This window comes from Cheilinus undulatus, linkage group 1, assembly GCF_018320785.1.
Source record: "Cheilinus undulatus linkage group 1, ASM1832078v1, whole genome shotgun sequence".
In the NCBI taxonomy this organism is placed as follows: Eukaryota; Metazoa; Chordata; class Actinopteri; order Labriformes; family Labridae; genus Cheilinus; species Cheilinus undulatus.
The window spans coordinates 110,873-123,480 of NC_054865.1; the positions used below are offsets into that span (position 1 = coordinate 110,873).

General features: G+C 38.6%; 1 protein-coding gene across 3 annotated transcripts in view; it reads right to left on the minus strand.

Moving 5' to 3' along the window:
• Positions 1-1,026: 1,026 nt before the first annotated feature.
• iqgap1 (IQ motif containing GTPase activating protein 1) overlaps positions 1,027-12,608 on the minus strand; it is a 93,757-nt gene continuing 82,175 nt past the window's right edge. For all 3 annotated transcript variants that reach the window (XM_041789263.1, XM_041789282.1, XM_041789272.1), the window contains 3 exons: positions 8,927-9,043; positions 8,493-8,601; positions 1,027-1,503 (listed from right to left, as the gene is read on the minus strand). In XM_041789263.1, coding sequence (XP_041645197.1) covers positions 1,390-1,503; positions 8,493-8,601; positions 8,927-9,043 — 340 coding nt within the window. In that variant the 3' untranslated portion in view covers positions 1,027-1,389. The remainder of the gene's footprint in view (positions 1,504-8,492; positions 8,602-8,926; positions 9,044-12,608) is intronic.

The following is a 12,608-nucleotide window of genomic DNA, read 5'->3' on the forward strand; positions in this document are numbered from 1 at the left end:
ATAATGTGATGTTCTGCAGTCTATAATCTGATGTTCTGTAGTCTATATTCTGATGTTCTGTAGTCTATTATCTGATGTTCTGTAGTCTTTAATCTGATGTTCTGCAGTCCATAATGTGATGTTCTGCAGTCTATAATCTGATGTTCTGTCGTCTATAATCTAATGTTCTGTAGTCTATATTCTGATGTTCTGTTGTCTATAATCTGATGTTCTGTAGTCTATAATCTGATGTTCTGTAGTCTATAATCTGATGTTCTGTAGTCTTTAATCTGATGTTCTGCAGTCCATAATCTGATGTTCTGCAGTCTATAATCTGATGTTCTGTAGTCTATATTCTGATGTTCTGTAGTCTATTATCTGATGTTCTGTAGTCTTTAATCTGATGTTCTGCAGTCCATAATGTGGTGTTCTGCAGTCTATAATCTGATGTTCTGTAGTCTATATTCTGATGTTCTGTTGTCTATAATCTGATGTTCTGTCGTCTATATTCTGATGTTCTGTAGTCTATATTCTGATGTTCTGTAGTCTATTATCTGATGTTCTGTAGTCTTAAATCTGATCTTCTGTAGTCTTAAATCTGATGTTCTGCAGTCCATAATCTGTTGTTCTGCAGTGTATAATCTGATGTTCTGTAGTCTATAATCTGATGTTCTGTAGTCTTTAATCTGATGTTCTGTAGTCTTAAATCTGATGTTCTGCAGTCCATAATCTGTTGTTCTGCAGTGTATAATCTGATGTTCTGTAGTCTATATTCTGATGTTCTGTTGTCTATAATCTGATGTTCTGTCGTCTATAATCTGATGTTCTGTAGTCTATATTCTGATGTTCTGTAGTCTATTATCTGATGTTCTGTAGTCTTTAATCTGATGTTCTGTAGTCTTAAATCTGATGTTCTGCAGTCCATAATCTGTTGTTCTGCAGTGTATAATCTGATGTTCTGTAGTCTATAATCTGATGTTCTGTAGTGGGTAGTAACTTATGTGTACAACACTTTGATGAATTTTATAATGAAGACAGTGGACAGGATGTTTGGAGATAAATTTTATATTAATAATTAAATGGAGCCCATGCATGAGATGTTCAGAACATTTAAAGCTAAACAGAGAAATTTTAAACTTGACCTGCAGCTACACAAACAATCTGTTCACTATTCTCCTAAGAAAACGCACAAACTAACATTTGAAAATTAAAAAGAAAACAAAAACGATGGTTTGCATAGACAGGGAAGTGCAGAAAAGACATGTCGATCAGGACTTTAGAAAATCTTTTTTTATTCTTAAATTTGCAGTTTTCTCGACTCTTTTTGACCTAAACTTCTTCTGTTGCTTTAACAAAAAGGCTTTCTCTCTCTTTTTTCCCTCCATTTCTCTACTTTCATTTGAAGGTTTTTTATTTGCCGTAGAACTTCTTGTTGAGCAGAAAAATCAGCAGGTTGACGTTGATAGTTGCCCGATCAAAAAGCTTCATTACCGCAACACCTTCATACTGCAGCTGGAGGAGGTCCTGAAACACAAGAACACACCAGATTTTATTTAAATAAAGATTTAAAGGCTGATGACACCATCGCCAAAGCAGAACTAAATGATTCCGATATGAATGCAGGCCGGGCTCAGTCAAGCTGATGTGGACTACTGTAGTCTTGTTTTTTTTATACAGTGACTCAGTAGGTACCAAAACCTGAAGTAGGGGGTTCGATTCCCAGCTGCTACAGTGACATGTTGATGGTCAGAATTTGAACCCCAGACTACTAACACTGCTGCGTCAGTGGTATGAAGGCATGAATGCTAAAACTGATAGACAGTCTCTATAGAAGCCTTCACCATCAGTGTGTGACTATGTCTGTATTAAGGGTTAGCATGTAGAGAAAACTAAGGGTTAGCATGTAGAGAATACTAAGGGTTAGCATGTAGAGACAACTAAGGGTTAGCATGTAGAGAATACTAAGGGTTAGCATGTAGAGACTACTAAGGGTTAGCATGTAGAGAATACTAAGGGTTAGCATGTAGAGAATACTAAGGGTTAGCATGTAGAGAATACTAAGGGTTAGCATGTAGAGAATATTAAGGGTTAGCATGTAGAGACTACTAAGGGTTAGCATGTAGAGAATACTAAGGGTTAACATGTAGAGAATACTAAGGGTTAGCATGTAGAGAATACTAAGGGTTAGCATGTAGAGACTACTAAGGGTTAGCATGTAGAGACAACAAAGGGTTAGCATGTAGAGACTACTAAGGGTTAGCATGTAGAGACTACTAAGGGTTAGCATGTAGAGACAACAGAGGGTTAGCATGTAGAGACTACTAAGGGTTAGCATGTAGAGACAAGGTTAGCATGTAGAGACTACTAAGGGTTAGCATGTAGAGAATACTAAGGGTTAGCATGTAGAGAATACTAAGGGTTAGCATGTAGAGAATACTAAGGGTTAGCATGTAGAGAATATTAAGGGTTAGCATGTAGAGACTACTAAGGGTTAGCATGTAGAGAATACTAAGGGTTAACATGTAGAGAATACTAAGGGTTAGCATGTAGAGAATACTAAGGGTTAGCATGTAGAGACAAGGTTAGCATGTAGAGACTACTAAGGGTTAGCATGTAGAGACAACAAAGGGTTAGCATGTAGAGCCTACTAAGGGTTAGCATGTAGAGAATACTAAGGGTTAGCATGTAGAGACGACAGAGGGTTAGCATGTAGAGACTACTAAGGGTTAGCATGTAGAGAATACTAAGGGTTAGCATGTAGAGACGACAGAGGGTTAGCATGTAGAGACTACTAAGGGTTAGCATGTAGAGACAACAGAGGTTTAGCATGTAGAGACTACTAAGGGTTAGCATGTAGAGACAAGGTTAGCATGTAGAGACTACTAAGGGTTAGCATGTAGAGAATACTAAGGGTTAGCATGTAGAGAATACTAAGGGTTAGCATGTAGAGAATATTAAGGGTTAGCATGTAGAGACTACTAAGGGTTAGCATGTAGAGAATACTAAGGGTTAACATGTAGAGACAAGGTTAGCATGTAGAGACTACTAAGGGTTAGCATGTAGAGACAACAAAGGGTTAGCATGTAGAGCCTACTAAGGGTTAGCATGTAGAGAATACTAAGGGTTAGCATGTAGAGACAAGGTTAGCATGTAGAGACTACTAAGGGTTAGCATGTAGAGACAACAAAGGGTTAGCATGTAGAGCCTACTAAGGGTTAGCATGTAGAGAATACTAAGGGTTAGCATGTAGAGACGACAGAGGGTTAGCATGTAGAGACTACTAAGGGTTCGCATGTAGAGAATACTAAGGGTTAGCATGTAGAGACGACAGAGGGTTAGCATGTAGAGACTACTAAGGGTTAGCATGTAGAGACAACAGAGGGTTAGCATGTAGAGACTACTAAGGGTTAGCATGTAGAGACAAGGTTAGCATGTAGAGACTACTAAGGGTTAGCATGTAGAGACAACAAAGGGTTAGCATGTAGAGACTACTAAGGGTTAGCATGTAGAGAATACTAAGGGTTAGCATGTAGAGACTACTAAGGGTTAGCATGTAGAGACTACTAAGGGTTAGCATGTAGAGACTACTAAGGGTTAGCATGTAGAGAATACTAAGGGTTAGCATGTAGAGACTACTAAGGGTTAGCATGTAGAGACAAGGTTAGCATGTAGAGACTACTAAGGGTTAGCATGTAGAGACAACAAAGGGTTAGCATGTAGAGACTACTAAGGGTTAGCATGTAGAGACTACTAAGGGTTAGCATGTAGAGACTACTAAGGGTTAGCATGTAGAGACAAGGTTAGCATGTAGAGACTACTAAGGGTTAGCATGTAGAGACAACAAAGGGTTAGCATGTAGAGACTACTAAGGGTTAGCATGTAGAGAATACTAAGGGTTAGCATGTAGAGACTACTAAGGGTTAGCATGTAGAGACTACTAAGGGTTAGCATGTAGAGACTACTAAGGGTTAGCATGTAGAGACAAGGTTAGCATGTAGAGACTACTAAGGGTTAGCATGTAGAGACAACAAAGGGTTAGCATGTAGAGACTACTAAGGGTTAGCATGTAGAGACTACTAAGGGTTAGCATGTAGAGACTACTAAGGGTTAGCATGTAGAGACAAGGTTAGCATGTAGAGACTACTAAGGGTTAGCATGTAGAGACAACAAAGAGTTAGCATGTAGAGACTACTAAGGGTTAGCATGTAGAGACTACTAAGGGTTAGCATGTAGAGACTACTAAGGGTTAGCATGTAGAGAATACTAAGGGTTAGCATGTAGAGACTACTAAGGGTTAGCATGTAGAGACTACTAAGGGTTAGCATGTAGAGACTACTAAGGGTTAGCATGTAGAGACTACTAAGGGTTAGCATGTAGAGACTACTAAGGGTGCCTTAGCATGTAGAGACTAGGGTCTACATGCTAATGTAGCTCTTGCAATTTTTCAACTAGTCTTAAGATTTTGATCAGGAGTGTATACTGCTCTCATTCTATCCCACAATGCATTGTGAAAAGTAGTGAACAAGTGATGGTCACTAGCCCAGCAATATTTCCCATCGTGCATTGCGGTTGCTGCTCTCAAACATGAAAGAGGAGCACAGGAACACATATGAAGACATTTTTATGCTTTTTTAGTTGTTGGTTTTAACCAAAGTTTTTAATCTATAAGAAAATGTTAAGGATTCAAAACGGAGTAACTTTATTCCCCCATGAGGATTACAAGACATGAGACCATCATCTTTATGCAAAAATAAGTGGTAATACACACAAAAATGTAGACTACTCTACCACTAAAGACACAGACCTTTTATCTATTAGTATTTTTATTTTTTGTGAAAATACATTCAGTATCAGTTTTCAGTTGATTTCTAACGTTAATGTCAATCCTCAGCTGTTGTCATGGAAATCTACGAGCCATTGTTGATAAACGTTGTAACTGTGAGACGGCTGAAGCAGTGTCTGAAATCATTTCTGTGTTTAGCGGCTGAGTTTCTTCCATGGTACAAAAAGAAGAACCGTGCCTTCTGTAGCAAAATGATCTTCATGCATGACAATGAACCATCTCATGCTGCAGAGAATCCCTCTGTGTCATTGGCTGCTATGGGCATAAAGGGAGAGAAACTCATGGTGTGGCCCCCATCCTCCCCTGACCTTTAACCCTACTGAGAACCTTTGGAGCATCCTCAAGCTAAAGATCTATGAGGGTGGGAGGCAGTTCACAACAGAACAGCAGCTCTGGGAGGATATTCTGACATCCTGCAAAGAAATTCAAGCAGAAACTCTCCAAAAACTCACAAGTTCAACAGATGAAGAATAGTGAAGGTGATATCAGAGAAGGGCTCCTATGTTAACATGGAACTTGGCCTGTTCAGATGTTTTTGATTGAAATAGCTTTGATTTCAGTAAATATGACCTCCTGACGCTGCAATTTCTACAAATGACCATTTTCAGTCCTTTAAAACCTATAAAATGTTTTAAAACTCTGTCATGCATTTTGAGGTTTTTATTTTTTTAAATAATGGTTATCATTATGAAGTTTGTTCAAAAGCATTTGAATTATGCTCTAATGGCTGATGACTTGAAAAATATTCTGTCATTTGCATTAATATTTCGGAAAACAAGAGAAAAATATCATTTGCGTAATAATGTGGAATGTGGTGTAGTCCCTATAGAGGGCAGGTTTCAGACACTGCCAGAGTCTGATCACTGAGGAGATGAGCTCTCTGTTCAAGCTTCCTCTGGTCAGCAGAGCATGCTTTACATGTTCCCCAGACTGTAGATGGCGCTACAGCTGGGTCAAGATTAGTAGAAATGAGAAGGTCGATACACCTCACTATTGTCTTATAAAGTCAGGATCATTGAGCAGTAGTGGATTAAAGCGCCGAGGTGACCGAGAAAAGGACTTGCCAGGTAAAAAAATATCTTAAATGACAGTTGCATGGTCTGATACTACAATTAGGGATGGGGATCGGTCATTTTTATTGATATTGATACCCTTATCAATACTCCTTATTGATCCGAGTCTTATCTATGCCACTATCAATAGTTATAGTAGTAAATAGTTAATAGTAGTTATAGTTTGGTAGAAGGGCAAAACGAGGACAAATATTTACACTCAAAGTGGTCTATGCTGAGTAGTGCTGAGTTAAAAAGACACGTCTATTTTGAATGCCTCAAATACAAGCACATTCTTCATATTCACAACTATATTTATTGAAGTTTCTCGTCAAAAACTTAGTTTTCCCGTTTTTTATGTGACATTTAAACATATCATAACATATAGAGTGTAGTGTTCTAATTTGCTGAGGTTACCTGAACCCACCATATTCTCTGTCCTCCAGCTCGTTAAGTTCACTAATTAACTTCAATTCTGCCGATTCCACCTCAGATTTCTCGACTGGATTAAGGCTCGGTCCACACGGAGACGAATTCAGGAGTATACGCAAAAGTTTTTTGTCATATCGGCATTTCATCCACACGGAAACAGGATAAAACAGGAAAACAGGTCTCAGATGCACAAATCCATTAACGACTACCGCTTCGTCTCCGTGTGGACGTCTTTCTTGAAACGATTACGTCACACATAGAGTAGCTCTCCTAAGACACCTGCGCAGGTCTGGCAAAAACATCAATGGCGGTTTACAGGGTTGTGTTGGTGCTGCAGAAGCTACTGAGCTTGTTATGGCTTTTACAGCAAATCTGATGCTCCTTTACCACCACCGCAAAACACACACACCATATGTTCTTAAATCCAATGCGGAGAACAACAAGCAGGGCAACTAGAAGAAAGTTTGGGGCAGTTTTCTGTGATCTTCTTCTCTCTTTTGGTGCATTTCCATGTCAGCAATACAGTGCCATATACAGGCTTAGCATATATACTACAGCGTTTTCAGTTGTTTTCAGTGGTTCCAGCTTACATGGATATTTCCTGAAACAATCCCGTCTTTACTGAAAACTTTTTCAAAACAAAATGGCAATAATTCGTTTCCATCTCCATGTGGACGGGGCCTATGACTTTTTACAAACAGGACTAGCTCAAAGTTTTCAGCATTTATCTGAGCAGCTGAAGAAGAAAAGTGTCCTGAAGAGAAAAGTCTCCTGAAGAAGAAAAGTCTCCTGAAGAGAAAAGTCTCCTGAAGAAGAAAAGTCTCCTGAAGAAGAAAAGTGTCCTGAAGAAGAAAAGAGTCCTGAAGAAGCTGAAGAGAAGTTGAAGAGTGCAGTTTGAGTGCATTTTACTCCCAGTGCAGGCAGTTTTTTTCTCACTGACAGATGAAGGTTCCACATTCTGTTGATAGATGATACTGATGTGCTTTTAGTTCATGTTCCCCTTGAAAGAACTGATGTATGTTTTTCCAACAGTTGTATCTTAAAATGACGTTCCTCACAGAGCCTGTGAGACTCAATAGCAGTATCAATAAGCTAAAGCGTTACTGATTTTTGGTTATTAGAAAAATACAGCACTAAGGACCTGGGTTTGGATCCCCATCCCCATTACAATAGAAGCATGATCTGACAGAGGATAGTAGTTTATCATCAAAATGAAAAAAGTACATTTGGGAAAAAGATCTGTCAACAGGAGAGACAAAGGAAGACATCAGAAACTGCATACTGCTCCATAAATGTGTGAAGAATTTTAGAAGATTCAGACAGAAGGCCTGTTAGATGACCGCTTGGTCCAGACAACAGCTGAAGTCCCCTCCCAAAAAGAGCCGGCTAGAATTCAAACCAGAACGTCCCAGTTCAGACCATGTACATTTGCCAGCACCAGATTATCCTGACTAACTTTACCCGCTGTAACGAAGGGGACTGAAGTATGAATAAGAACCGCAGCACCTCTGGCTTTACTGGGAAATTAAGAGTGGTAGAGCTGCCCCATGAGGGCTTACGAGTTACTGTCCAAGTCCTGCACAGACTTGTCTGCCCCTGCAGCCAACTGAAGCTACACAATGTCCCCATTAGGCAGATACCCGGAGAGCTGCTGTAACATATCAGGGACACAGTCTTCATGAAAGCCTTTGTAGTTCAGGTCTCCCGGGTCACCAGATCTTTGACTCTAAAGCGCTGGAAGCACAGGGTGACAGGTCACAGTCTCTCCCCTGCTGCAGGTTTGGGGGTGAGGGACCACTGTGCCCCATCCAATGTGGAAGGAGAGGAAAGCATATCCTGCCAAGGACATTGACCAGAAGTTGAGAGAGGAACTCAAACAGACGAGGACCCTCAATCAATTCAGGTAAACGGGTGACCCGAAGATTCTGGCACATGCTGTGCCCCTCCAAGTCCGCTATCTTAACTTTGAGGGACTCGTTGTCCATCTTCAAAAGCAGTACAAACATCCTTCAGTTGTTGGAGACGTGTGGGCCTCAGAAGTGTTAGTTCCCTGGAAAGTGATGTGCTGGCCCGTACAGAGAATGCTGTGCAGCGAGGACTAACTGTATTACTATCTGGTACTTTAATAATCTGGCTGTATGATAACTTTATTACTATCACATTCATTCAGATAAAGAAGAACATACCTGATACTCGAGCTGCAGCGTTTCCAGGTGAACACCCATCAGCTTGGCCTTGATATCAAAAACTCCAACAGCCTCTGACGGAGAAATCTCAAAAATAACATTTTTAAACCTAGAAAGACAAAAAAATATCACATTATTTAAAACATTTTGGTGATCTGATTGGAGAGAGATAGCCATGATAGCTTTAAGTTACATCTTCAACTGATTATGTCCAAATATTATCAATAATGTGGTCATAAACACAATATAATAATAGTAGTAACAATAAAAATATAACCAATATACAAATGACCAATTATACTCAGTCATATTGGTCAGGAATTAATCTTATCATCATTATAAGGATATGATATGACTTACTTATGAACTTTGTCTAAACTTTATCATTATCATGTGGATCTATTATTGATTATGTATAGCTATTGATAACTGACTGGTTGGGCTGCAGATCTTCAATGGCGATCAGAACGCCCTTTTCATGAAGTCGGGACGCTGTGTACTTCTGAGATGTCTGCTTGCTCTTCTTTGGCTGTTTGTCTCCAGGTTTGGACCTGAGGGCACACAGAGACTGTGTACAGTAATGCAATAATAACAACAACAAAGATGAAACGAGCAATAACGCAGTAAAAACACAGTAACAACACAAAACAACTAAACAATAATAACAAATAATAACTCTGTACTAACACAATAATAGCACAAAAACATCTCTGGTTATATAGACATTACAGGTGTAGATAAATTAATGTAGACAAATCTCTGGTTATATAGACATTACAGGTGTAGATAAATGAATGTAGACAAATCTCTGGTTATATAGACATTACAGGTGTAGATAAATGAATGTAGACAAATCTCTGGTTATATAGACATTACAGGTGTAGATAAATGAATGTAGACAAATCTCTGGTTATATAGACATTACAGGTGTAGATAAATTAATGTAGATAAATCTCTGGTTATATAGACATTACAGGTGTAGATAAATGAATGTAGACAAATCTCTGGTTATATAGACATTACAGGTGTAGATAAATTAATGTAGATAAATCTCTGGTTATATAGACATTACAGGTGTAGATAAATGAATGTAGACAAATCTCTGGTTATATAGACATTACAGGTGTAGATAAATTAATGTAGATAAATCTCTGGTTATATAGACATTATAGGTGTAGATAAATGAATGTAGATAAATCTCTGGTTATATAGATAATATAGGTGTAGATAAATTAATGTAGATAAATCTCTGGTTATATAGACATTACAGGTGTAGATAAATGAATGTAGACAAATCTCTGGTTATATAGACATTACAGGTGTAGATAAATTAATGTAGATAAATCTCTGGTTATATAGATAATATAGGTGTAGATAAATTAATGTAGATAAATCTCTGGTTATATAGACATTACAGGTGTAGATAAATTAATGTAGACAAATCTCTGGTTATATAGACATTACAGGTGTAGATAAATGAATGTAGATAAATCTCTGGTTATATAGACATTACAGGTGTAGATAAATGAATGTAGACAAATCTCTGGTTATATAGACATTACAGGTGTAGATAAATGAATGTAGACAAATCTCTGGTTATATAGACATTACAGGTGTAGATAAATGAATGTAGACAAATCTCTGGTTATATAGACATTACAGGTGTAGATAAATGAATGTAGACAAATCTCTGGTTATATAGACATTACAGGTGTAGATAAATGAATGTAGATAAATCTCTGGTTATATAGACATTACAGGTGTAGATAAATGAATGTAGACAAATCTCTGGTTATATAGACATTACAGGTGTAGATAAATGAATGTAGATAAATCTCTGGTTATATAGACATTACAGGTGTAGATAAATGAATGTAGATAAATCTCTGGTTATATAGATATTACAGGTGTAGATAAGTTAATGTAGATAAATCTCTGGTTATATAGACATTTCAGGTGTAGATAAATGAATGTAGACAAATATCTGGTTATATAGACATTACAGGTGTAGATAAATTATATAGATAAATCTCTGGTTATATAGACATTACAGGTGTAGATAAATGAATGTAGATAAATCTCTGGTTATATAGACATTACAGGTGTAGATAAATGAATGTAGATAAATCTCTGGTTATATAGACATTACAGGTGTAGATAAATGAATGTAGACAAATCTCTGGTTATATAGACATTACAGGTGTAGATAAATGAATGTAGATAAATCTCTGGTTATATAGACATTACAGGTGTAGATAAATTAATGCAGATAAATCTCTGGTTATATAGATATTACAGGTGTAGATAAATTAATGTAGATAAATCTCTGGTTATATAGACATTACAGGGGTAGATAAATTAATGTAGATAAATCTCTGGTTATATAGAAATTACAGGGGTAGATAAATTAATGTAGATACATCTCTGGTTATATAGACATTACAGGTGTAGATAAATTAATGTAAATAAATCTCTGGTTATATAGATATTATAGGTGTAGATAAGTTAATGCAGATAAATCTCTGGTTATATAGACATTACAGGTGTAGATAAGTTAATGCAGATAAATCTCTGGTTATATAGATATTATAGGTGTAGATAAGTTAATGCAGATAAATCTCTGGTTATATAGACATTACAGGTGTAGATAAATTAATGCAGATAAATCTCTGGTTATATAGATATTATAGGTGTAGATAAGTTAATGCAGATAAATCTCTGGTTATATAGACATTACAGGTGTAGATAAGTTAATGCAGATAAATCTCTGGTTATATAGATATTATAGGTGTAGATAAGTTAATGCAGATAAATCTCTGGTTATATAGACATTACAGGTGTAGATAAATTAATGCAGATAAATCTCTGGTTATATAGACATTACAGGTGTAGATAAATTAATGCAGATAAATCTCTGGTTATATAGACATTACAGGTGTAGATAAATTAATGCAGATAAATCTCTGGTTATATAGACATTACAGGTGTAGATAAGTTAATGTCGATAAATCTCTGGTTCTATTTCATCCTTCCTGACCACCAGAGGCGGTGCTTCAAGCTCTGGATAACACATCGTGCATACGCAGGTCGAGTAGCTATACAGACAAAGTCACATGTGACACCTGCTGACCCGGATAGCCTATATCTTCCGGTGTCATCAGGGAATCAGTTCCTTCACATCTTCTCGCTCGCAGATGTCGGACTTAGAAGTAGCTAATGAAGCAGCGGTCGCTGGGAGCCCTGTGACTGTCGTGGTCGGAGCTGCATTCCAGTCGCTCTCCAAGGGCTGCGACAGCTTAGCCTTTTGGCTACGTGTTGAATCGCCAAAACTACAGTTTGCCGCGCCTGATGCGTGAGTATTGGCTTTGTTTTTCCTGGCTGGTGGTGTGCTCTCGCCCACAGTAGCGGAATAATAGTGTTTATGTTTATCGTGGTGTAAGGCGAAGCGTGTCCGCTGAGCTAACACGATAGCTTTGCTATAGAGGAAGCAACCCGGTTGCACCATGCTGTGGCTATTAGCAGCGTTTTTCAGTTGATTATCCTGGATATTTTGCAGCGTTTTGTGTTTGGGCTATCAAGTCGTGTTAGCTGTGGTAGCACCGTAACCCGGTGGCTGCCGGTATTTCTGTCATGTACCCTTTGTTGGTGAAGACAGTGCATTCGCTCCCGCTCCCAACACAGGCGTAAACAGTGTTTATTCATTGGTAGGTGTGTGTCCAGCAAGGTCAACGCTAGCACAGGGGGTGCTCCTGGTGGCCCCCTTCTGGCCAGGGAGATCATGGTTCCCACTACTGCACAGACTCTGTTGCAGCCCACCATGGTGCCTCCCAGACAGGCAGGATCTCCTGTCACAGATGGGGGGTCAGATTTGGCATCCCAACCCTCAACGCCTTCAGCTGTGGGTCTGGCCACTGCAGGGCCAAGCCCAATGCTGACACGCTGCTCAGCTTCTGTCCATAAGACAGTCCTGAATGCCAGAGCCCCATCTACCCGCTTACAGTATGAGAACAGATGATGGCTGTTTTCAGCGTGGTGTGCAGACAACCAGCTAGACCCAGGATGCTGCTCTGTACCAGCTATCCTGGAGCTCTTACAATCCCTCTTGGATTCCAGCCG